Source organism: Protopterus annectens, chromosome 1.part1 (genome assembly GCF_019279795.1).
Source record: "Protopterus annectens isolate FY-2018-M chromosome 1.part1, PAN1.0, whole genome shotgun sequence".
NCBI lineage: Eukaryota > Metazoa > Chordata > Ceratodontiformes > Protopteridae > Protopterus > Protopterus annectens.
This window is the reverse complement of record NC_056726.1, coordinates 13,609,339-13,636,762: the sequence shown is the minus strand read 5'-3', so window position 1 is coordinate 13,636,762 and position 27,424 is coordinate 13,609,339. Positions and strand designations below refer to the sequence as shown.

Below are 27,424 nucleotides of genomic sequence, written 5' to 3'. Positions count from 1 at the left end.
TATGGAAGGGGAGTATCGGATCCATGCTGCAAGGTCTGCCGGCACAAAGTCTCAAGTTTCGAGATCTGGATTAATGGGGTCAAATCCAACTTGGTAGGAAAAAAGCTCGGTGCCGAAGTGGCATTCGGAGCCGAAACAGTAGGTTCCAAAATCGTAACTGACGAAGGTATCAAAGGCGTGCCCTGAGCCGTAGTGGCCACAGATGTCAAAGTAGTAGTAGGTGTAGTGAGGTGTATCATTGGTGCCGGAGGCAGTATTGGTGCCGAAACTGGCATCGGTATTGTAGGTTTTGAGATGCTCGGAACAGACAAAGATGGAGCCGTAGAGGCAGATTTATGCTCCGATGACAACTTGGGGACCTTTGATTTCACAGGCTTACCCTAATCACCCAATGGTGAGGCGGGAACAGAGTGGGACCTCTTTTTGTCTTTAGTAGGAGGGGTTGAGACCTCCATCACAGAAATGGCCTCTGAAAGGGGAGACTTAAGTAACTCTTTCAGTAGCAGTTTATTTTTTCGCTCATTAAGAGTGTGTTGACTGAAAATCTGATAAATGTCACAAGGAGGTTACACTGAAAGCTGGGGCACCCCAAACAGTATACACAAACATCGTGAGAATCACTATTAGGTAACTTGCCATTACATGAAGCACAATGCTTAAACCCTGAAGTACCTTTCTTATCAGACATCTTGACAGAAAGACACTACAGGCAAACAATTTAACCAGTCTGTACTAATATGTCAAACACAGTTCAAAAAAGCAACACAGTTGTATCACTATAGCGATATGTATAAGTAAAACAGAAAGACCTACTGAAAACACACTAACAGACGAAGGAAAGAAAGGAGAAATACCAGCTATGGTATAAAAGGAATACCACAAGGGTAAGGGGGAGAAGGCCGTACCAACAGTGGTACTGAAAGTTTACCAATGGTAACAACGGGTAGAGCAGAGAAGAAAGATCAAGGTCTGACAGAAGAAAAAACATTAGAGATACTAATCGCTCACTAAAAGAGGGAATATCAAAAGTTTTCCACACAAAATATCAAATAAAGTTCTACTTATCTGAGAGCTTGGCTGAAACGTGCTTTATGGCTATGTGGCAAATGAGATCTGGGGTAAAAGGGAGAAGGGCATTCTGAGAAGAGAGTCTCTGGCTGGCGCAAGCTTGGTAAAAAGGCAGACTCAGTTCCGAGGGCTCAGAACTGAACTCCATCAGTGATGAATGGAAAGAAGATTAACAACATCAAATGATTTGTTTTGCCTGCTGTCTGCAAGAATAAGGTGTCCCTTTCTCCAATAAATTCTAGCTGGAATAAAAGGATGTGTGTTCACCTGCATTTTCCAAAAGATAACTCTGAAATGCAAATTTATGTCACTATTAAGTGACTTCATTTTTCAGTGGTTTGCCCCAAACCATAGATTTTATGAGGAACAGACAAAAAATATGAAGCAATAACCTGGACATTCTGAAAAAATCTGGACAGCTGAGAGGCATGAAAGCTGAGTGTAAATGTAAGGGACTGCATTACACTGTCTTTCTGACAGTGAACACTAAGTTGGGGTTGGGAGGGTGGCCTAATGGCTAAGGTGTTTGCCTTGCAGGCACAAGGTGCAGGGTTTGAGTCTCACAAGGGATAATTGGCTAGGCTTAAAATGGCTCGCAAGGGCAGTTAGCTTAGTACTAATCTATGAACCTATGAACCTAAGTGCTTTACGCTTTGAAAGCCAGCAAAATACTTAACAGGTTTTTTTTGTATTTTACTGTAACTAGTAGTACAAGTAACAGATAAAGCTCCATGCCTGACAAAGAATCATCATGTCACCGATCATAACCTTAAATTGTGTGTTCTCGACATGGTTGCCAAGAAAATCACCTTGTGACAAATTTCTTGACATCCATGTTTCGAACACATAAGTAGGTTATGATCGCAACCCAATCATAATCCTGTATATTCAGCATTCCAACTAAATACTCTTCAACTCTGCATTCCACATGCATGGTGCACATTCTACTCACCAGCAAATGCTCTCGTTTGAAACACTATTAAATTATTTCTCATATCCTATACAATAGAGCATGGCTCAATACCAGTGTTACTATATCCCCATCTTTTTTTTTTTTTTATAAAAAATAAAGTACTAATATTTTTCAACAATGCAACAAATTCAGATCCCATGCAAGCTACACAAGTTAATAGAGTAGTATTGTAGTCCACCTTTGCTTAATTGTCCACAACTGTTAATAAGTGGTACAACCAAATCCCCATACAAAAAAAAAAGAAATTATGAAACAACTCTGATAACAGAATTTACACAAAGTATTTACAGCACAACAAACTATTCCCACTCATACCCAGCACTGTCTCAACTTATGATACATAAGCATATCATCTTGGCCAAGTCTACACAGCAATGCAGCATCAAGGTTCTAAATTTTGAGATCTTTCCTTCCACTTATCTTTTATTTCAGAAAACAGGAAAAAAGGATTTAACATTTTCTTCTGCTTTCCAAATGTAACCTAACTCTATATCCTGTAAATAATCAGTTCCCATCAGTGACCACCTCAATTTCCACAATGTGAGTGTCTAGGATTTTCCATTTATATCTACCTCCCATTATCCTGAATGTCTATATTCCCTTCCCACACTTCCCACTTCCACCTGAAAGCCTTCTGACAACTTCCTATCCTCAGTGTTTTCCCCCTGTAGTCTCAATCTTCTTCACTTCTTCTTTGGAGGAGACAACTGTTTACATATTTTTGTTATTGTCTTCTTCCCCTCCAACACTACGCTTCCCACAAGCTAGCTGCATGACTTTGACACCTGCTCATCTGATCCTAAAAGAAAAAGCTGTTTAAAGTGATTTTTTTCAGCCCCATAACAAATGGAAAAGTTCTAATACATTTCATCAACTTTGTACATTCCCAAAAGACATGCATCCACTTCTTTCTCTCCTGTGGAGCACCTCCAACACCCCTCTGACACCCCGGTGAAGACTTCTTTCACCCTAGCCAGAGTATAGAAATATTTCAACAGACATTGCCAGGCAAAGATCCTAAACCTTCTGGCTTCTGTAACACATTTCAGCAGCTGATTTATGCACTGCCATTGTTGCTGCTGTATCCCCTCCTCTAACTCCCTTTCCCAGCTCTCTCCTAACCTTTGTAACTCCTCAACTTTTGACCCTATGCACAAGTTTAATGTTCTTTTTATCAGTCTCTTAGAAGGCCCACCTATCATTTATTTCCTCTGAGTGATAATCTCCTCCTTCCCATTTCCCTTAGCTACGCTCTTCCATCGAGCTACCACTTGATCATAAATCCATTTCACTCTCTCTGGAAAATTTAATTCTTCCTGTACATTTGCTCAATCTTTAGTTTTCCCTGAATGTAATATTCATTATTTTACCTTTTTCTGAGTTTTCCTCCATCTCCATAGAATGGTCTGCTTCTCCTTATCGTTACAGGTCCCTTCTATAAGCAATATCACTTCCTTCCACTTGTTTAAATTTTTAATGTTCCATAGCCTATTTATGTCCTTCTTCATTCCAAGTAACACAGAGCCTTTCCCTTAGAAGTATTTGCATTAAATCACATCCCTCTCTCAGCTCTACAGTCTGCGTGACTTCTATTGTTTTCCAGTCAGAACAAGTAGAAGGCTAAGATTTTCTACATATTCATCATACTACATGCTAGGAGATATTCACTTATCGTGGGAACCCCTAAACCCTCTTCTTCCCTTAATGTTAAAACCATCAATTAAACCTCTCTTTCCTGACTTCCCAAAGAAAATCCCTTAGCAAGTGACTTACCTTATTCAAGTATGCATACTTAGGGTTTTCAAAGAAAACTTGTCCAGGATAAACAAACTGCGGGAGGAGGGGTACTAACTGATTCAGCATTATCTTCTCATCCAAATCATACTTTATAGCCTTCCATTTATTCCACTGGCTGTTGACTTTCTCCAGCATAATACCATAAGTTCTTCCCAAAGAAGCAACGACTGAATCTTTCAACAATGTGCCTAGGTATTTAATCTCTCACTTCTAGTTTCTATGCTCAAATGGCACCATATTAACTCTTAAAACCTGAGCTTTCTATTTATTTATCTTGCATCCTGCTCTTTCACCAAATCTATACAAGACATCCCATACTTTCTTCATGTCTCTGTCTGGTTTCATTAATGTAAGCAACACATCATCTGCATAGGTTATCTTTTTCTTTCTATACTGTCAACCACATCCATCAATGTCCGAGTCACAAATTTGCTGTGTTGGGGGCTCTAAACAGAAGGCAAATAACAGAGGGGAAAGTGGGCATCCATGCTTAGTCCCTTGTTCCATATTAAATTTCACTGACATCCTAACTCTTCTTTTTATTTTAACATTACACCATCTATACAACCTATCCAACATATTAACCTACTTCATAGGGAAGCCCTTCACTCTTAGCACATGAAACAAAAAAAAGTCACCTCACTCTATCAAAGGCTTTTTTAACATCTAGAAAGACTATGGCTAACTTTTTTCTCTCCATTTGGTCATGAGTTAATAATAAGGTTTTAAAGACATATGCCTTCTTCCCACAAAGCCATGTTAATACCTTTCTAATTGACCTGTCATCCTCACTGCCATTATCATCAAATTTATAATCATGATTGAGAATTGATATTGGTTTATATAAGGAGGGGATCCGCAGGTCTTTACCTTAATTGTAAATGACCGCAAGTGCACCTTCCTTCCAGGCTGGAGGGTGTTCCTCTCACTTTAGTAACCCATTAAATATCTTCACCCAGATCTCTGCTATCGTATACTTATCACTAACCCACACCTCCACTGATATACCATCCAATCTTGGTGAGTTGCCTCTCTTCATGTTATTAATTCTATGTAGCACCTCCAGTCATGTAATAGGCTTTAACAGGGTTAAAGCTTCCTCCTCAAACATAAGTTCACAGTCAAACCGTCTGACAGAATCTATGTATATAGATTTACATATCTGCGGTCTACTCTAGACCAGCACTTATGCTAGCCATAGAAAACCATATAGCCCACCTGTTCCATTCTAACACGTAGCTTTTGCCATGTATCCTTCCATCCTATATCCTTTATACAACCTTTCAAAAATCTCCCTCCTTTCCTGATCTTATGCCTCCTCGGCCCATATCAACATGCAGTTGAGAAGAAACCATATCCCAGTTCCATATAATTAAACTAAAACCTCTTTGAAATACTAATATCTTTGTCAAGACACTGCTCATACTCTGCATCAAACAAACACTTAGGTGGAAAATATTCTTATTTGAAGTTTTTTTTTTTATGTTCATTCATTGTGACCCTAAAACCAACATACATTCCCTTGCCATCTTCCAAGATGTCCCTCCAGGCTGGTCAAACAGTATGATACACAGGAGACACTCCAGGTGCAGTTAACCATTGACAAGACCTCTGTTCAAATTATAGTTAGATGCTGGCCCCCAAATTTGATTCAAGATACCGATTCCACCTATCTGAACTTCTTCAAATCTATCAAGATTCAACCCTTTACCCTGATCCTGGGTGACTTTAATTACCCAACCATAGATTGGAAATCACTACTCATGCCAGAACACAAATGCCTCGATTTTATCAATGCAAATGCCTTGGAACAATAATAATATTAATATCTAGGACTTGGTATTAACCAACATGAGTAACCACTGCAGCACCCCTATGGTATCATCCTCCCTGGTAAGATCCGAGCATAAAGTGGTCACTTTTGAAGTCACCATCTCCCCTGACCCCCCCCCCCCTCTAGCTAGGGTCAAATAAACAAACTTCTCCAAAGTTGATTACAACCTCCTGAGGGATGGTATAAACAGCTTCACACAACCCTCCCCCACTGTAGGAACTGGCACCAATGTCCAAATCTACACTGATGTACTATATCAGCATTTATATAGATGCATGGAATCAGGAATACCTGACAGGACAAAATCATCCTCCACAAGGAAGAGTAAACCTGTCTGGTGGACATCTGCAATAAATAAACTATATTACAAAAGGAAAAAACTGCTGTTCCGGACCAAGAAGGAGCAGGTGTTCAATTGGAAGCAATCTCTCCTTAGCCTGAACAAGCAAATAGGAGCACTAGTGAAATCCTCTAAAGCCAACTTCAAGTCCAAATTGGCCACATCTACTACAGACAATCATAAGGCCGTCTCATATGTCCAAAATCTCAAAGGAAGCACACAGATCTGTCCAGAACTAGTGGTCAAGGACACCACATACATAAATGCTGTAGATATAGCCAATCTACTGGCTGATTCAGTGAAAACGTCTCCCCTTTGCCCCCCCCCCCCCATCAGTAAATCAGGACATCCCCAGTAACCCCCCCCACCCATTATCTCTAAGGGACAGGTCATCACTACCCTCTCAAAGGCAAAAAATGCAGCCTCCATGGGACCCGATAACATCCCAGGCTCCATCCTACATGAACTCAGGCATAAACTTGCAGAACTATTAGGTACCCTATTCAAGCAAAGCCTGAGTACTGGCTTTGTCCCAGCCAAGTGGAGGACAGCCACTGTCATCCCTTTACACAAAGGTGGAGCATCCACTGATCCAGGAAATTATAGACCCATCAGCCTAACTAGCCTGATCTGCAAGGCCATGGAATGGATTATCAGACCTCGTTAACAGGGACATTGGCAACCTCCAAACACTCGACCCCATAGAGTTTGGCTTTGTCAAGGGCAGGTCATGTCTGTTAAATTTGGTCGACTTCTTTGAGACATACACCAAAGCCGTGGACAAGGGGAAGACGGCAAACACCGCCTACCTTGACCTGGCCAAAGCCTTCGACCCTGTTCCCCACTGAGGCATAGTAGATAAACTCTCTCAACTTGGCATTTATCCGTATATTACCAGATGGGTAGCAAACTGGCTCACTGATCGAAACCACCTAATCAAAACAGGGGAAGCCACCTCAAGCAGTAGACTCGAAACAAGCGCCGTACCCTAGGGATTGGTCTTGGGGCCTCTCTTATTCGGGGTATACTTCTCTGAGGTGCAGGCCAAAATCAGTGGGCTATGGTCGACCAAGTCTGCTGATGACTGCAAGCTGGGCACAGTCATCAGTTCCCCAAGTGATGTGGACGTTCTCCAAGAAGGTATCACCCAATAAATCACTGGTGCCAGAAACATGACCTCAAGCTGAATGCCAAAAAATGCATCATCATCCCCTTTGGGGAGAGTGATGTCCCCACATATTATCACATTAATAAAAACATCCTAAGTACACAATAAGTAGTTGAGGGATTTGGGCACCCAGGTTGACAGCAACCTGACTTTTGACCACCATGTTGCTTCCATTGTACGGAAAGCTTTCTACATGGTCCACCTCATAAGTAAGGGTATCTCATTCAGGGTCAACTAGGTCATAGGATCCCTTTATTCTTCCCTTACAAGGCTAATTACAGAGTACAATGCTCCCTTCAGCATGTACCTCGCAAAGCACATGCAGCAGCTGGAGAGACCACAGAGGTTCCTCACCAGGAGGATCCAGGGCCTCAAACACCTATTCTACACAGATAGGCTAAAAGCCCTGTCCCTCTACTCAGTTTCATACAGACTCCTCAGAGGTGACCTCTGTCTGCCACACAAAGCAATCTCAAACCTCGCCTTGATGGGACTGCTGCATATCCGCAAGTCAAGCTCCACTCAAGCAACTCATACGCACAACCAAAACCTGGTCTGTGATACTAATAGGACTTGTTGGCGGGACAGATTTGTCTCCCAAAGATGCCCCCATCTGTCGAACAGACTCCCTCTACACGTCAAGCAGTGTACCTCACTATCCCTTTTTAAGTGCAACCTGGATAATTGAATGGGAAAAAGAAGATACACTCCTGGGATTCCACCTGTGTCCTTGCTAGACAGGGGTTCTTGGTGCTGACTTGTCTAAATATGGGCTAAACTCTTGGCTAGGCTTATAAGGGCCTCAGGGCCAACAACCTAATAACCTCCTATGATCCTATGTCCTTTATCTGCAGAGGTACATCAGCTTTCATTAACCAAACCACCCCTCTCCATCTTCTCTGACTCCAGAAAAAGCTAGTTACCACCTTAAGCCCTCTACTTCCTAGTTGAGCAGTTTCCTCTGTAATTAAGAGAGTCTCTTTTATAGCGATCACATGCACATCCATTTCTTTATACAGCTTATAAAACATTCTTTTTTAACCCTGTTAACTAACAGACTCTTAGGTCTATTATCCATATCAGACAGTGCTTACCTTATACAACTTTCCTCCTTGCTCCTATTAGACCTGATCACTTAGGCACATCAACTGCTCGTCTCAACAGAGCTAACCTTAGTCTATATTCTTCCAGATACTTTAGCTTCCTATTTATTCCCATAACAACTACTCAAATACAGCCTCTTCCACCATAATTTTCAACCTTTTTTCCTGACCAATACACTGAACAGAGACCTTAAATGTCTGCCCATCAAGATTACGTCTTCCATCTTCAACTTTAATGTTCTCCTGTTGTATAAGAAACTGATCAATTAAAACTATGTACATATTTAAAAACACATCTTCCAGTATAACAGCCAGTGCTGCTCCATGTCCACAAGCTCCCAGACTAAAAACAAGGAACAAAACTTTTCCTCCTTTAATACACATACAGCTATACCATTTGTAATGCTCTTCTGACAGCTCCTTTAGTCATATAACTGGTACAACCAACATTTGCAGGTTACCAAAAGGACCCCCCCCCCCACAACCCCCAGAGAACCAAATAAAAATAGCAGACAGGAATGACCTGTTCTGCAAGCAACTCTAACTCTTAGTACATTTAGTACAATGAATGTAAGGAATGCAAAACATCACAGCTGCTAAGCCCAGTTCTTCCTCTGTTTTAACTTGCTATATTTGTACATGTATTACAATGCCACCTTCAACATTCGTGGTCTATATGCTTTCACTAATAATCTCCCCTTGGAGACTTCATTTGATAGATATTTAGTGCTTCTGATCCCTATAGTCATGTGCTCTAAACCAATCAGGAACAACATTTTTGGTCAAGTGACCTGCTAGTAAAGGAAAATCCAACCTTCATGTATTGCTTTTGTAAATACCTCACCTTAGCTTCCTAAGAGTCTAACACTTACTCCTCAAATATATAACTATTCAAATGCTTTGCTAACTACTTGCATCTAAAAATTTCAAAAACAAGCAAAAAAAAAAACAAAACATCTTAATAATACAGCATGCACAGAAACTAAAATACTCAAAACTATTAGCAGTTAAATGTCCTTAAGTTCCATATTGCAGCAGTCACTTCAAACTTACCTGCCAGTTAATTTGAATCCAACTGAGCAATCCCTCAAGTCCCCATTCAGAGTAAAAAAGTCACACTCATAGTCAACATCTTCTGCTATCAATAAATAAAAGCTTATCTAACCTTTTTTATTCTATGATTTAAATAGCTGTTGCCTGCACTGTAGTATTAGAAAAAAGAATGAAAACGACAATTCACTTCAGAATGCACAGAAGACTTATCTTAATTGCAGAGATTCAGTTCTAATAACTACCCAACCACTCCTCCTGTAGTGCCAAACATCTTAGTCCAGCGAACTGAGCTGCTTCTCAGCAGCCATGTTCCATCAATTATTCTTTCTCCATTTTCTTATCTTTTCCAAGTTGCTGAATTCTCTGAATCTTATCTTTTAGAATTCGCTGGTGTCTGAAAAGAGAGAATAGTCACCTCGCTGAACTAGGCCTCTTTTCCATGTGCTGCTCTTCCATTCTTCTTCCACACTTTGATGTTCAGCTGTTCCCTCCTGACGGATTTTTGTGACTCTCTAGTTTCTGTAACACAGCTATAGTTTCTTCAGCATCTGCAGAAAACCGTGTTCCTCCCTGGAAAAAAATTCAGAGAACCGCTGGGTACAGAATCAGCCAACACAGAACCTTCTGCTTACAAGTTCTAATCAGTGATTTTTTTTCTACTTTCAAAAGGTCCTGCTCAACTAAAATTCTCTGGTACCATAATTATCTTGTGCACTGGTCTCCAAGCTTTCTGCAGGATCTGCTTCTGATCTGAGTTTGTTGATCCCTTCTTTCATTGTTCACCATACTGTGCGGTATACCCACTCTATTCACAACTCCTCCACTATCTGTCCATATATGTAGCAGTTCAATCATTTTCTCTCCACAATTTGCTCCTTCTGCCCTTGTGATGATTGGAGGAAGATGGGCGAAGGCTGCCAGTCTAGTCAAATAGAATTTGATACATAATTCTATCAACTGTATAAATAAATGTAAAATGCAGGCTTGTGTTTTTAAATGAAAGAAAATACTGCAAAATGTGAACTTCAAGATTGTTGCAACATTGCCATCTGCTGTAAGGAAAACCAAGCCAAGCATTTCAAATGTGTCTTTTGAAGTTGGAAAGATACTATGAATCTCTTTGATGTTTTACAAGTCGGCTCCAGTGGGTCTGGGTGAAGGTTTCATGTCCATTGTTTTAAAGTTAAAGTTAAGGGCCACAATGTACATGTGGAAGGTGCTTTATTGCTCTGGTTTCTGCTAGAGTGTATATGTGAAATGCCTTGTATTGTTGTAGTTTCCTGAGCAGGTGTTAGCTTGCTAAATAATGCAGTCTGTGGCCTGAGAAAACCTAAGTGTCAAAATGATGTAATTTGGGAGGGCCTCAGCAGAGCTGTTGGTTAATGTTTAAAAACTATTGTTCAGTGAGGCTGTAAGCATTTTGATCTTAGACATCTAACCCAGCACTGCTTGCTATTTGTGTATGTAAGTAAGATTATAGCACTGTGATTTCTCTTAGGAATAATTAAACTTAGAAGAAAGTATTTTTCTTTGAAATCAGATCTTTCCTACAATATTGTTTTAAGCTTCTGTGTGATCTCTGAACTTGAGTAGCATTGTACTGTAGTAGTTTTGTCTTGTGTTTTAATTATTTATTATTAAATATTTTAAAACCTTTACCTGTGGCTGGTTTATGTAGAGATAATTTAACCTCTAAAGTACATTACATATTTACAGAATTTACTAAGTCACTCCAAATTAAGCCTAGACTATATAGTCACATTACCAATTGGATAATAATATTGCACAATAATAATTGGACACCCTTTTAAGGGCATTTTAGTAGCTGATAATATTATCTGGGTGGTGGCAGGAATTACTACCGTATGGTCTGGGTAATAGGGGCACAGCTGGAGAACCTGTGCCAGTCTTTTCTCAGGAGGGTCTGTGTGGTTGTATAACCTCTTCTCAAAATGTGTGTGTGGTGTATCAGCTACTTGGCAGGGACACAAAGCACTGGTTGGACAGAGAGGGTACTGGAGGTTTTAGCTTTCCCAGCTAGGCTGAGAACTGGACCCTATAGCTGTGCCAGTGGGGAGCCTTATTGGGGACCTGGTGAGCAAAGGAGCAACCAGCCCCAGACTGACTGTGATCTCTGTGTGCACTTAAGGGAAATTGTACTTTACTGTGTGTATTAGTTAACCTTTCCTCTTCTAGGAGATGACCTCCCTGGTGTTAGTGGTGAGGATTGAGGCTCCTTGATTGCTGGGCCAGGGCACGGGCGTCACAGCCCTTTCTGGGATTCCTGAAAATTTCAAGTAATTTCTCCTGCAATGATCTTCCAAGTCAATTACTTTTTCTTCTAGGCACTCAGTCCAGGCTTCAGCAGCATCACTCCTAGCCTTTAACTCCACATTTTCATCGATAAGAAAAATTTATCCTGCTCATTTCACACAGCAGTCCTTCATGAGCAAATAGATTTTCTTGGAGGATTTGTTTCATTTCTCTTAATTCTTCCTATACTCTACTGAGAGTTACCACATGTTCCTCCTCTTCAGCAATCCTACCACAGTTGCTAAGGTTCAACTCTCTTTTTTGGTGCCTCTATTGTGCAGAATTGTTTTTCATTTGTAAATTGTTTTTCATTAATAACACTTTAAGGAGGGTAAATTCCATTTCAGTTTTAATTTTTTTAAAAAAAACTTCCTTTATCACATAGTAAACTTTCCAAGTGGAGCATGTCATCAGTGTATACAGTTCAGACAGCCGCCATACCAGAAGTCATGCAACCCTTTTGTTTTGGCCTTCCATATCAGTCCTCTCTTCATTCTACTGGCTTATTCACCCCCCCCCCACTGGCAGGCTGCAGTCATACTACCAGCTGGGGCAAGAGTCAAGTTGTGGTCTTGTGTGTGTCTGTGGGCAGACTGAATAGTGTATAATAAAAAAGTCAATAGTCCTTTACACCTTGCCAGATACACAGAAGGCACCTATATAAGCAAGCCAGCCACAGCTCTACTGGTGCATATTCCCACTGCCTGCAGGCAGCAAGATTGGAGCCCCAATCTGTATCATGGGAAGTGGTTCTTGTCAAAGCCCACAGCCTTCTTCTCACTGTGAGAGGTTGGCAGGCAAAACTGCAGCCATTTCTATTCCCTTCAAATCAAAGCTTGAAGGACTGACTCCACTCGTTAAAACTCACGTCATATTTGTAATTCATTTTGACGTAACTTTAAAATCATCTGTTAAGGTACATTACATGGCATTAAATGCAAAACATCTCAGACATTTTGATGGCTCTGTCTGGCCTTTTTTAACTCAATATAAAATGATACTCATTGTGAATTCCAATTATGACTTTTAACTGTATCTGTTTTACTTTATTGGCTCCCAGTAATCAGAAAGTTCACAGGATCATAGGAAGTTACTAGGCTATTGGCCCCGAGTCCCTTACAAGCCTAGCCAAGAATTTAGTCCATGTTCTGACAAGTCAACACCCAATGCCCCTGTCCAGCTGTGACACAGGTGGAATCCCAGGGATGCATTTTCTGTTCCCCATCCAGTTATCCAGGTTGCGCTTAAAAAGGGTTAATGAGGTACTCTGCTTGATGTGAAGAGGGAGTCTATTCCACAGAAGGGAGAATCTCTGGGACACAAATCTGTCCCATCAACAAGTCCTAGTGAGGTCACAGACCAGGTTGAGGTTGCACGTGCAGGTTACTCGAGTGGAGCTTGACTTGCGAATATGCAGCAGTCCCATTAAGACGGGGTCTGGGATTGCTTTGTATGCCAGACAGAGGTCACCTCTGAGGAGTCTGTATGAGACTGAATAGAGGGACAGGGCCTTTAGCCTATCTGTATATGGTAGATATTTCAGGCTCTGGATTCTCCTGGTGCAGAACCTCTGTAGTCTCTCCAGCTGCTGCATGTGCTTTGTGAGGTACATACCGAAACAGGCATTGTACTCAATAATGAGTCTTATTAGGGAAGAATACAGGGGATGTTATGACCTCCTTGTCCCTGGATAAGATACCTTTACTAATGAAGTAAGCCATGCAGAAAGCTTTCCGTACAACGGAGGTCATATGGTGGTCAAAAGTCAGTTTGCTATCAACCTGGGTGCCCAAGTCCCTCATGACTGATTGCGTGCTTAAGACTTTGTTATTAATGTGATAATTTGTGGGGACATCACCGTCCCAACAAAAGGGGATGATGATGCACTTTTTGGCATTCAGTTTGAGGCCAAGTTTCTGGCACATGTCATTTGTTTGAGTGAGACCCTCTTGGAGGATGTCCACATCACTAGGGGAATTGATGACAGTGCCCAGCTTGCAGTCATCTGCAAACTTAGTCAGCCATACCCCACTGGTTTTGGCCTGCACCTCAGAAAAGTATATCCCAAACAGAGGCCTCAACACCTATCCTTGGGGTACACCACTCGTTATGCGTCGACTGCTTGAGGTGGCTTCCCCTATTTTGACTAGGTGGCTTCTATCAGTGAGCCAGATTAATACCGATCTGGTAACATACGGACTTGATGCCTAGTTGAGAGAGTTTATCTATTATAACCAAGTGGGGAATAGTATCTAAAGCTTTGGCCAGGTCAAGGTGGGCGGTGTGCAGTGTCTTCCCCTCATCCATGGCTTTGGTGACTGTCAGTCAAAAGGCATGACCTCCCCTTAATGAAAACAAACTGTGTGGGATCGAGTGTTATTGAGGTTGCCAATGTCACTGTCAATGAGGTCCATGATAATCCGCTCCATGGCCTTGCAGATCAGGCAAGTTAGTCTAATGGGTCTATAATTTCCTGGATCGGTGGACGCTCCATCATTGTGCAAAGGGATGACAGTGGCAGTCTTCCACTTGGCTGGGAAGAAGACAGTACTCAGGCTTTGGTTGGATAGGGTGCCTAATGATGCTGCAAGTTCCTGCCTGACTTCATGTAGGATGCAGCCTGCGATGTTACTAGGTTCCCATGGAGGCTGTATTTTTTGCTTTGAGAGGGCAGTGATGACTTTTTCCCTAGAGATAAGGGGAGGGAGCAGGTGCTGGGGATGGCTTTACTGATGGGGTCCAGAGGGTGCAGTTTTCACTGAACCTGTCTGCCAGCAGGTTGGCTATATCTATGGCATTTATGTGGAGTCCTTGACCATCAGTTTTGAGCATATCTGAGTACTTCCTTTGAGATTGCTGCATTGTATTAATACTGTTTGACTGTTATTGTATTGTTTTATGACTCTGTAAATCAAATGTTGATAAAAACTGAGAGAGAAAAAAATGCAACACTTATAATGATTGTAATTAGAAATCTAATGACTGTACGCATGCTTCTATAGTTTGCACATTTTTTACATCAACAGAGTTTGAATGACTAATAAGAAGAAAAGTGAATAGTGCAAACATCTGGACTGCATACATCCCACAAAACAAGTAAAATAAAGGTGGCATAGGCCAAAGTGATTGTACCCTACAGAAAATTATCTTGTAAAAGGTTGAACAATGTACATAAGGACATAAGAAGGATATCTCAGGTGTGCACCCACTGCAAAGGAATCCACAAAGTAAAATCTTTCCAATTGCAAAGCAGCAAAATATAAAACAGTGACAGCTTACCTGCAAATCTCGCTGATCTTTCTTACTGTCTAAGCTGGGGTTCTTCAAAATAAATTCATTTAGAATCCTACAAATAAAGCAATACATTTCTGTTATCATAAGGAAAAGACTGACTTTATCACTGTCTGATGCTCCTGCCTTGTGACATAAGACAGAGCATCACTTTTATGTGAGATAATCACAACAATTGAAATTTAAGACTCACCCTTGAAATAGATCCATATTTTAAAATCTGCATTGCCACAACATCTGGAAGGCTTGTCAGTGGACAAAGAAAAATTTTAAATCCTCTGGCGTGTTATAGAGATAGTAATCTAGCCTTTGATCATCACATGTCTACAGTAGTGAGGAAATCATTCTAGGTTGCACAACTTATAAACAAAGGTATGGCATCTAAGTCCAAGGAAGTCATTTTTCCACTGTATTCGGCATTCATCAGACCTGTCATTAAGTACAATGCCCCCTTTGGTATGTACCTAGCCAGCCATATCCAACAATTGGAACTTCCACACAGGTTCCTCACTAAAAGAATATAGGGCATAAGTAATATGTTCTGTGCAGACCACTTCAAGGCCCTATCCCTGTATTCCGTCTCCTACAGGTTTTGAAAGGAGATCTATGCCTGGCATAGAGGGCATTGTCAGACCCCACTCTGATGGACCTCCTGCACATCTAAAAAACAAACAGCACCAGAGTTACTCATTCTAAAGACTTAAGCCTTGCCTGTGATATAAATAGGACCTGCTGGAGAGATAGGTATGTATCCCAGAGGCTACCCTGTCTATGGAACAGGCTCCCCATCCATGTGAAACAGAGCTCCTCCCTAACCCAATTCAAGTGCAACTTGGACAATTGGATGTGAAATGGAAATTCATCCCTGGTTTGGCACCTATGTTTCTAATGGACATGGGTAACCTGTAAATGGTTCATCTCCCTTGCCCATCCTACACTTATCAAGGGTATCAGAAAATGTCAGTGATTTGGGATGCATGGCTAGGTTTAAAAAGGCCCTTGTGGTCGTTAGTCTAGTAAACGCTTATGAACTTATAAAACCTGACAGGCCTCTTAAAGCTGGGAATCAGGAGAGGCAGAAGTGGATGCAAATGTATCTGAAAAGGCCTCAAACTGGAGAAACATGGGCTGGCATAACGGCTCCTATCTGTAATAAGTTATAGTGCCTCTTCTGTACATCAGAAACTTGTCTACATTCCCATTCAAAATGTTGCATCATTTCTGTAATGGTTTCTCCAAAGGAAATTTCCTTAACAGTAGAATCAGGGGATAGCGAATCATCATCATCAGAAGCCATCTGGCCCGAAGAATGAAAGTGATATGAATAGTGTTCATATGAATCAGATTATTCCTCCTCTTCCTCAGAAGATTCATGATGTCTTTTCTGAGAAGGGGAGAGAAAGCAGAAAGTAAGGAGGCTTGAAAAACAAAATGGCCTTGTAAAGGCTCTGTGAAAATTAATTTCATTCCTTTTCTTGAGACATCTGAGAAAAAGAAACATTCTCTCTCTTGTTTCTTTTTCTTAGGTGTGATGTTTGCTTTCACCAAGCACTGTGGATCAGAACACTGGTGGTCCCCAATTAAGGATCCAAGTCCCTCTTGCCTAACTAGGATTTGAGGTATGTCCTCTGGTCCCTCTGAAATGAGTTTTGGTTCCCCCTTCTCAACCACATCAGTATGATTAGTTGGTATTATATGTATGAGAGTCAGATACCACACCAGCATCAGGCAGGGAGGTGGCAGCAGGAGCCTGAAAAATAATCAGAAGGTGTACCATGGGTTCCTGCAACACCTTGATGGGCATGCTTGAATCCAACTGGGCAGACAGCTGTTCAGAGGCTTAGACCTTTTGAATTTCTTTTTTGGTGCAAGTATAGTGTCTGATGTCAAGGGTTCCACCACTTTGGACTGGGCAAGGAGCTTCAAGTAATGGGTCTCTAAATAAGTTTTCCACAAGGAAAGCAGCATATGTAAGGGTTGTGAAACAAATGACTGACAAATCCATAAATTCTTACAGTCGGGTTCAGCTCCAAGACAAAACAACCACTGTGAGTGGAGGTCATTATAAGGAATCTGCCTACCACAACCACACTTACCTCTCATAGCTGACATATAACAAATTTAAACACAAAGATTCAATAAAAAGGGAAGGTCCCCCAATGGGGCACTTATCTGAATAAGTGAAAGTACAGCTAACACCAACAACGCCGCAAAAAAACAAAAAAAAAAAAAACAATAGAGACTGAGTTGTGCAAGACCTGTATTTGGACTGTTGGCAAGGCAGACTGAGGATCTTATGCTCATATGTTTGCTTATGTACCCTTAAGCCTGCAGACTTCTGTCATATGTTGGACTTATGAACATATGGAAGTTTTTTTTTTTTTACTTTGGCACCCCAGCTGCCTCAACGAAAAAAAGAAAAATCAGTAAATGAATACTGCAACAGTGATCTAAGGAAGGACATACAAGAGATTTGTGACAACTCACCATATCAGCTAACCCCTCACAGAGTCCTGTGTAACAGGTATGCAGTTAAGATCTCCTTTATGTGAGGCATTTCTTGGCAAGTTATTGGCCTCATGTTTTCTCTTCCCTGCTGAACTTTCTGTACTCTACAAAAGGGATGAATAATTCAGAGTCCAGGATAGGAAAGACATCTCTTCCACAAGGCTGAATTAAGAAGAACCAGACCCTGGAGTACATTCTATAACATATTTGGTCAAAAGCATGGCTGCCTCTTCAGCAAAGAAAGATGCCCTGCAGAGGATGGTAAAAAAAAGGAACTAAAAGAACTCTGTGGTGTTTCTCTTGCCATATGCAAAGCAGTTAAGTAACACTGAGAAGGCTAATATTAAGGGTAGCTGTGCTTTTGACCTTTTGGTCATTGGACCAACAAATTTTTTGCTTGAACTGCTTAGCAGCCGATAAAGTCTCCAAGACATGCCTGCCTTAAAGGACATTTTGAGAGAGACATAATTGTCACTGATCTTGTACAGAGGGAAGAATGCTTCTCCAGAACCTTCAAGTCAGCACCTACTTAAAAGCAGGGAGCACAGAAGAAGACCACCATGGAAAAGCTGAGGCAAATCTAGGTGCAATGAAAGGGTTGCCAGAGCTCTGCCTTTTATAACATCAGGGTTGTCCATCACGTCCCTAAAGAACCACAACAGTGTCCACAATTTATGTGGAAGCAAAGGAAAGGGGTGGGGTTGTCACAGCACTCTGAATAGCAGAACCCAGGGAAGAGACTTTGACTTGGCACTCTAGCTACTGAATGTCAACTGTTAGATGAAAAGGAGGGGAAAAAAAAAACATTAGGGCATCCTCCTCAGAACAATGTTCCTATGAAAAATAACTGCTGGTCAAGAGCCCCATTTGTGAAAATAGCCTGTGATTGATTGCCTTACAAGGCTTTAAGATCAACAGAATTAGTCTCTCTTCTCAATACTGATTTTTGGAGGGCTGCTGGCAGGACCTGCAATGACAAAGGAGGCAGAATCTAATAGAGTGCCGATGAAGGAGGTCTCTGAGATGGAAGCATGTCCATCAAAAGAAGAGGCAATTCAATGGACAACCAACAACAAAAAAAAAGACCTTAAAGTAGGCTTCAAATAACAGACAGTACAACTGCAGAACGTACTTACAACAGAGGATTTGTTAACAGTCAGTGTAACAATAAATCACAACATTTAGGCAGATCCACCTTCTGTTTCCAAGTTAGAGATTTTGTGACTGTCTCATTTCCCTGGTATGATCAGTGTTAGTCTTACAGCTGCACAGCTGCTGACAGAAGTGGCACAGATCTCTCATATAACACTGATGGCAGTCTGCTGCCTCTTCAGTTCTTCTTGCTTAAGCCCCCATATGGGAATGTGCACTGGACACAAAATGTGCAGTTAAAAGGGTAAAAATTGCTAAATGCAAGCATTTTGTATTCATATACATCAACAAAACATGGAACTAGAATTTGATTCATACCCATACATACCCGAAGGAAGGAGGATAGGTTTACTGCTACACTAATCTTTCCTCAAATAACTTCTCTCAAAATAAGTACCTTACACAACCATATAATCTTTGACCAAGAAGTGTTACTAACAGCATATCATCGCATTTGGTTGAAATTCCAAGCAGTGCTTAACTTTCCCAGGAAAGTGGATAGTTACTGCATTCCCATGTACTTCATTTTATAATAATTCAAAATTCAAAGCACAGACATGGGGTCCTATAAAGAGCAACTGAAGAGTCTGTGTTCAATCTTTAAAGGCATGAAAATGAAGTCATGTTACAGCTAATCTATTTTCCTGGAGACAGTATTCCACAGTCTGGCTAATCTGAGGTGAAACTTCATCTTTCTTTTAGGAGTTTACACTGTCAACAATGAATAGGTGATGAGTGATAAAGGAACAATTACTCTACAGTAAGTTCAGGATAGCTCATCATACTGAAATAAAGCCTCTTAAAATCCTCGATTAAGTTGCCCCTAATAAAACTAATAGGATACAACTCTAACGCTTTTTTTTAGTTTGTCAATCTTTCTTATGAATGTATGTTGAAAATGCACCAACCTTTTCAAGTTTGAATGCATATGTATAAAAGATGCAGGATATTTAATATGTGGTCTTATCAGGGTTATGTAAAGTAGTATTATAACATTTGCTGCTCTGGAAGAAGTGGTACTCAATACTAAAATTATGGAACCATAGGCTTTTTGCAGATGTACTGAACTTGAGTTTCTAATAACAGGTCTTTTGAGATTTAAATACCTGGATCTTTATAACAGTCAACTGAGTTTTGGATAGCATTGTTTTCTACGTATGGATTTCTTAACGTTCCTACCTAAAATGAACAACCATGCATTCTTAATGATGATCTCAATTGCTTGAGTAATGGCCCATAAACCAAGCTTATCTAACTGTGTTAGTAAAGGCCTCTGATCACCAACTCCTGTGTTAGGTATTAGAATCTTAGTGTCATAAGCAAATTCAGCAAACAAAATTGTACAAAGGTACTGCAATCAAACAAAAAAAGTACAGACCCACGGCTCATCCCTGTGCTCCCCCGGTCACCAGTTTAATTATGAATAAGAGACTTTCTAAAACCCTTACAGAGAACGTATGATTATAAATCCCAGCTGCTGATCCACTGGATAATATAGTGATTGACATAAGTTTACTGAGATGGTTTATAACTTCAGGAATGATGGCATCAAAAGACTTTGTCAAATTCAAACAAACAGCATCAGCTGGGAGAAACTTGTCAGAAACATCTACCACATGATAATAAACTGGATGAGATTTGATGTGAAAGACTTACTGGAAAAAAGCCTATGTTGATTTAAGTCAAACTGCTCAATAAAGCTGGCAAGAAATAGTTTTAGCAAGTTCACTTCAAACATTTCCAAATAATGCTTGTTAAGCTTTGTGGCCAAAAGCTACCTGAGTTTTGGGTTTTATTTTTATATCCTTGGAGAACAACAGCCAAGTTTCTAGAAAGAGGGACAAAGTCAGATTGTGGCATGAGTTGGAATATAAAGTAAAAACAGATGAGAATATTTTCATTAGTCTCTTAATAAAAATGCCAAGAGTATCATATGAACCCACAGCACTGTTTGACTTTAAGCTTTTTAAAGTCTCACTTACTACATCTAAAGTTCTTACAAAACAAGTGCATCTGTCAATATTTATATGAGCTGAAAAAATATTTATATGAGTCGTATGAAGCAAATGTTTCACTCAATATGCTGTCATTTTCTGCATTATCCTTCATACCTGTGTTCCTGAATATTAACTCAGGAATAGTTCCAGTCTGATTAACCTAGTTTTTTAACACATGCATAAAAAGCTTTGCTTATTACTCAAACACATACTAGCTAAGTCTGTCATATTTGATGCTTTGTTGGCTTTTATGGATCTAGCCAGACTACTGGTAGTTTTCTTGAGGCTTTTGTCTAGAACTGACAAAAGGAAATTTCTTATTTCAGAAGTATTGCTTTCTGTTGCAAATTCTGATTACTTGATTGTTTCACCAGGGTTTCCTGTTTCAATGGCTGAGTACAGTGCTTACAAGTGAACCAAATTCATCTAATAATGTTTATATTTTCTTAAAAGGAAGACTGCAATGTCCCACCAGTTATCACTGAAACTTTCTGATCTCATCTGTAAACTGAAATAATATAACTTACAACAGCTGCCCCTGTAACTTTTTAACTGCCTTAGCTTTCTACTATACCTTCCCTTATAACTGCTGTTGTCACTTTTACAGAATGGTCTGAATTCTACAGTGGAGGGGTACCCTGCACATTACAAAGGGGAGAAAAATCACATAAAGCATATAACAACCTCTAGTATGGACAGCAATATTCTCAGAGTAAGGAAAATTAATCATAACTTCCAGAATGTTATGGTCTTATGACCTTGAGAATAGGTTTTGTGGCCAGTAGATATTAGAATAGTTTAAATCAGTTTTGATGCAATAATCCTTAGTAAAGATGTCAGCTACATAATCCAAAAATATGTCCACCTCCTAATGCAAAAGAGTGGGGCTTTTGTTAAAACATATATTTATTTGCTCTGGATTTTGGAAGGTCTACTGAAATACTAATTACTGAGACAACAAATGAAGTAATTGTTACATAAACAGAAACACCAATCCCTAATCTTTTTTTCTTTGTACATTCTCAATTCTTGTTTTTCCTGATAGTATGATAACTGGAGTAGTCCTTAAAAGAAAAGACTTTCAGCACTGGGCCATCCTTCTTTCATAACCAAAATGCCAGCATTTTCATGAGTGGCAATGCAAAGCAGTTAATTCACACTGCAGCTGAAGATTTTGCTTTGCAAATTAATTAAATTGTTCAAATCTTTAAAATAGGTAGTCCTCCCCTGCTGGCCTCATGGTGTGTTTATCCATTTGCTCCCTAAATTGCTGTGCATTCACTGCATTCGCAACACTGCTACAGCTCCTCTTACTGCACAAAAATCCAACTCTGTGAAACCTAAAGATTATCGGGAGTTTATGGTGCCTTGAAGAACCAAACATTATTATATCCCTAAATTTCTGTGCATTCTAAGTGTTCACAACACTGCTACAGCTCCTTTAAATGCACAAAAATCCAACTTAGTGAAACCTAAAATTTATCAGGAGTTTATGCTGCCATGAAGAACCAAACACTATTATGTCCCTAAACTGCTGTGCATTCCCAGCATTTGCAATACTGCTATAGCTCCTTTTACTACACAAAAATCCAACTCTGGGAAACTTAAAAATTATTGAGAGTTTATGCTGCCCTTAAGAACCAAACACTATTATATGTATGCTTCACCACATAAAGGTTATTTTGAAAGCTGTATTTTATGATAATCCTTAACTTGCCAAATACAAATACCTGAGCCAGCAGCAGGGACTTTCCTTTTACTCTATTTCTTCCTCCTCCAATATTATTACAATAGCTTGCACATGGTAATGGATTATAGTTTTTTCCCCTCTAGTCCCTATAGTAATTCGATTGGTCACAGATGTCTTTTGAATATTATAGCTTTCCTATAGACTCCCTTTCCAACTTAAATACATCTTGTTTCACCTTTTCCATCATTCTATTTAACCATAGCCCTCTTACTATACACATTTATTTAGGCTCCCAACTGCCCATACCAAGGCAGTCTCACTAATATCTACAACAAGTGTGACAGCTTAATAGACAAACAAATTTACTAGTAAGCAGCCAATAGTTCAGAGCAATTGATTGTTTTTACTTGCACACACCTTTGCTATGCCAGGGCTCACTCTGCTCCCCCATTCCTACCCACCCCAGGGCTCCTGACCTATATACCTAACTAGCCATTCCCCTGAGCCTCACTCTCAAACCAACCTCATTTCTATATAGCCATTCTTCTTCTCACTCTCTTCAATCCACATCACCATCTCTACATCACCTCACTCATACAATACCCAAACTGTAAAATCTCTTCAGGCTAATACCCCCTAACTAATCCCCCTACTCTAACCATAACCTACATAAAGTATAGCCACACCTAAATCCCTACTCACTCCTGTAAAGATACCTACTAAAAATTCACAACAATATATCAACACTTTGTCAGAGCAAAATGTGGCCCCTAACCTTACATTAATAATAAGCCTCACCATAATCTCACAATTAACCTCCTACCACTGCACTAGCAACTCAAAATTTCAGACTAAATCCCCTACCTGCCCAACCCATTCATAAGACAAACCAGCCTTTTCAGTAATATCTTCTTCTATCTACATCTCAAATCTTGACCTTGCCACATTCAAAGTAACCCCACACCAACTAAACAACCACATTTCCTCAAAATATAACACATCTATAATCAAATGCCTAAAACTATAATCCAAATAGCATCCTGAATCATACTTAGTGGAGACTTGCACACAAACCCTGGCTCTACAAACAATAACCCCCCCTCGCTACCAAGCAAATAACATTCTAACCTCCCCCAGGAACTCAACAGATCTCCTTATCCTCAACATACACATAAGGAGCATACTGAACAAAATCCCAGAGCTACACGCTGCCCTGGCCCTCTACTACCCCAACATAGTCCTTCTCACCTGGCTAAAACCATTAAACAATAATAACGACTTTGCTCCACCTGGTTACAATGTTCTTAGACAAGACAGAACATCCAGAAGAGGCTGAGGCATTGCTCTCTTCTTCAAAAACAACCTGACCATTGAAATGTTAGTGAACGTACAACCCAAGTTCAATAATGCAGAAACTATGTTCACTAAGCTGAAAATCAACTCAAAAAACACTTGCATATAATTGTTACTTATATAACCCCCATCAATAACATTAATACATAACATTAATACAGTAGAATCCATTCATAAATGAATTATTTACCATTTAATTTATTGCTCAATTCTATTGGATGTTTTGAATTTTAATTGGGGTATTTAACTGAAATTCTGACGCGCATGTTTTATCTGATGAAGTTTTGGATGAAACGTGGAGGTTGTATTTACTACGTATTGTCTTTGTTACTTTTGGATTATACTTCAATAAATTGCATTTTGGTTGAGAAAGTCATTCGTGCTGCGATTGAATACCTTGGATAGTAGCCCTACTACTGGCATTTGTGCTGAGGTTTTGGTGCATTTGTTTTATTACTAGAATCCATTCTAGACTAGGCATCCCAAAAATTTCACCAAGAAAAAATTATACTAGGTGACGTTGATATCGACTGATCCTCCTGTAACTCATTCCACCCCACTAACCACATAAACCTACATGGTTTCACTCAACTAATTAAAACAACAACATGGGTAGATAAAGCATCAAAAAAAGTCCATCCTAGACTGGATCCTTACTAACAGACCATCGTAGTCCTACCTCTCAGGACCCCCCCCCCCAGACACCCTCAGCGACCACCTTCCCACTTTTATAATTAGACACCAAGTGAATCCATTAAAATCCTCCACCTTCCAACAAATACAGTACACAAAGAATTTCAAAACCAATGACTTCATATCTCTACTTAATCAATGCAACTGGAGACCACTCTCATCTCTCCCCCTGGAAAGTGAGATAGACTAAATCAATAACACTTTCCTAAACATTCTAAATCATCTTTCCCCTTTCAGAACTGTTGGAACTAAATCCATCTATGCCCCCTTACTGACCAGGGATACTCGTCTACTGCTAAAACAAAGAGATAAAGCATGCGACTTGTGGCGTCAAAATAAAACTCAAACATATCAGGAACTAAGGAACAAAGCCAAAAAACAAATTAGGACAGACCAAAGGAACCACTGTATAGGCATTCAAACCAAACACAAAAATAACCCACAAAAACTGTGGGCTGCCATTAATAAAATCCTACAACCAGGAAAGACCAGTACTTCATCCCCTAACATTGACACCAGTACCAATAATATTGCTACCCAATTCAACACAGACTTCACCAAATCCATCTTAGCCCTCACCAATAACAGTTCTCCCATTTCACATTTAAACCTGCTTTCTGTACCAGCAGACCAAAATATCTTCTCCTTACAGCCTGTCCCAACTAGCACAATTTATAAATACCTAAATAGGCTTAAACCCACAACCCTGGCCACCGACAAATTACCTGCAGAATATCTAAAGATCGCAGCCAAAGCCATCTCTTATCCAGTATCCATGCTCATTAATCGCTCTCTCAGAACAACATATTTCTTCTCTCTGGAAAATTTTGCATATAATACTACTCCACAAAGGAGGTAACTCAGTGGAACTATCCAATTACCATCCAGTTGCCATTCTATCCCCTTATCTAAAAATCCTCGATGTATACATTCCCAAATAAAAATAATCCTCACTAATAAACTGCTAACCAACACCGAGCAGGGATTCCGCCCCAATCACAGTACTACCACAGCCCCTATTATCTTTACCAACACAGTAAACCAACATTAAAAAAATGGTAACCTATTATCCACTGTATTCCTACATCTTTCCAAGGCCTTTGGTACTGTCACCCATCCCAAACTCCTTTCTGCACTCTGCAATCTTAATCTCAGCCACTCAGCACTAGCGTAGCTTCAAGACCATCTAACCAACTGCCAAGAAGCAGTAAAATGGCAAAACACCTTATCTCCCCTCCTACCTGTCACCCTAGGAGTCCCCCAAAGATCCTTTCTTGGACCTCTTCTTTTCAACATGTTCACCAACCAGCTCCACAAATCTACCCGGTATGCCACTCTAGACCAGTACACCGATGACTCCACTCTAATCTGCTCTGCCACATCTCTCCCTCAACTCCAGGAATTGACACAAGAGTCCTTTACTACTGTTGAAACCTGGTTAGCCAACTCTCAGCTAATACTTAACCTCAATAAAATACAGCTAATGATATTCTATCCCACTAAAGCCTTAGACCGCATACCAACATTCACAACATTCTCAGTTAATAACACCCCTATCACACCTGTCCAACACAACAAACTTCTAGGGGTTATCATAGATCACAACTTAAAATTCGATATGCACATTGCACAGACAATAAGGAAAATCCATGAAAGAATTGAAACCCTATACAGATGCAAAAAGTACCTCACCAATGACAGTAAAGCCACCATCGCAAGAGCCCACCTACTATCCACACTCTTCTATGTCTCTCCCATACGCATCACCCTAAACAAAGCACACTTTAGTAAACTAAATACCTGCTACAATAAAATAGCCAGGTTTGCTACTGACTCACCCTTCAGGACACATTACTGCACAGCAATCAAGCAACTATCCGACTAGAATTACCCAACCTACTCACATATAACCAGCTTACAACAGCTAACCAAATTCTATATTATCCCGACAGAGTTCCTGCTCTTCAAGGTCTACTTAACATCTACTCTAAAAATTGCCTATTAAGATCCATCAATAAAGCACTGGCTGACACAGGCAAAAGCAACAATAGTTCTGTGGACTCTGTTTTCCATTTCTGTTGCAAAAGCATAGAATACCACCCCGTAGACATTAGGACCACTGAAAACAAAAATAATTTCAAAAAAACTCCTCTGGTCCCATTTACATAGTTCTAGGTTATGTAATTGTTCTGACCCTGGCTAGCTTCACTTAATTGGATCATATCATATTTTAACCTTCTATGAAAGCTTGCAACAACTCCTTTCTATACTCTTGCTCAATCAATGTATGTTTACTGTACTAGCCACTGATGAATGTAACCAAATGACTGAACAAAATATCCTTTCAACTGTATTGCTTACTGTAACACACTGTCCTCCTTACAGTATATTTACTTTTTGCTCCTTTCTTGGCCTTGAAACTCTACCTTATTAACTTTTTGACTCTGTACTGTACCTTACTAACATGTCTACTGTATTTACTGTACTAATCTTTGTGGAGCTTTTTTCCCTGGGCCTTCGTTGAAAATGGGATCCATGCCCATACAGACTTTCCTGGTAAACAAATGTAAAACAGAATAAATAAATAAACATTTGTTAAATATAAGGTATACTCTGGTATGGGAATAAAAAAAAGCATTAAATTAGTTTCATGAATCCTGCAGCAAATAACATCTTGCCAAGATGTCTAAGATGATACCCATTCCCCAAACAATTATGGTTTGTCCACCATACCTTCCAACAGAAAAACAAAGGGGTATACTCTGTTAAAAACACAAGTGACACATTTCACTATTAAAAGTGCTAGCTACTCTAAGCTTCCTTAGGGATAATTTAGGGGAAGGTGGCACATCTACCAAGTTCAATTCAAAGTCCTGGGTTCAGGCAAAATCCTTTAATTGTTTTACAACCACAATCATTATCCTGTAATTCTATTTTCCTTGGGTCATTCTGGCTCATGAAATTAATGACAAAAAGTTATATCTAATCCTCAAATGTTGACCTGGCTAACAGTTCATTTACTGTCAGGCAAAAATATTACAGTGACTTGGATTTTATTAATTCCCTGAAGCAAATTTCTAATTCCTCTTAA

The 27,424-nt window shown here is 40.0% G+C and overlaps 1 protein-coding gene across 1 annotated transcript in view; it reads right to left on the bottom strand.

Annotated features, from left to right (window-relative positions):
* Positions 1–27,424, bottom strand: part of DOP1A (DOP1 leucine zipper like protein A) — a 2,183,138-nt gene that overhangs the window by 551,985 nt on the left and 1,603,729 nt on the right. The window contains exon 27 of the mRNA XM_044073353.1: positions 14,929–14,995. Within this exon, the coding sequence (XP_043929288.1) occupies positions 14,929–14,995 (67 nt within the window). The remainder of the gene's footprint in view (positions 1–14,928; positions 14,996–27,424) is intronic.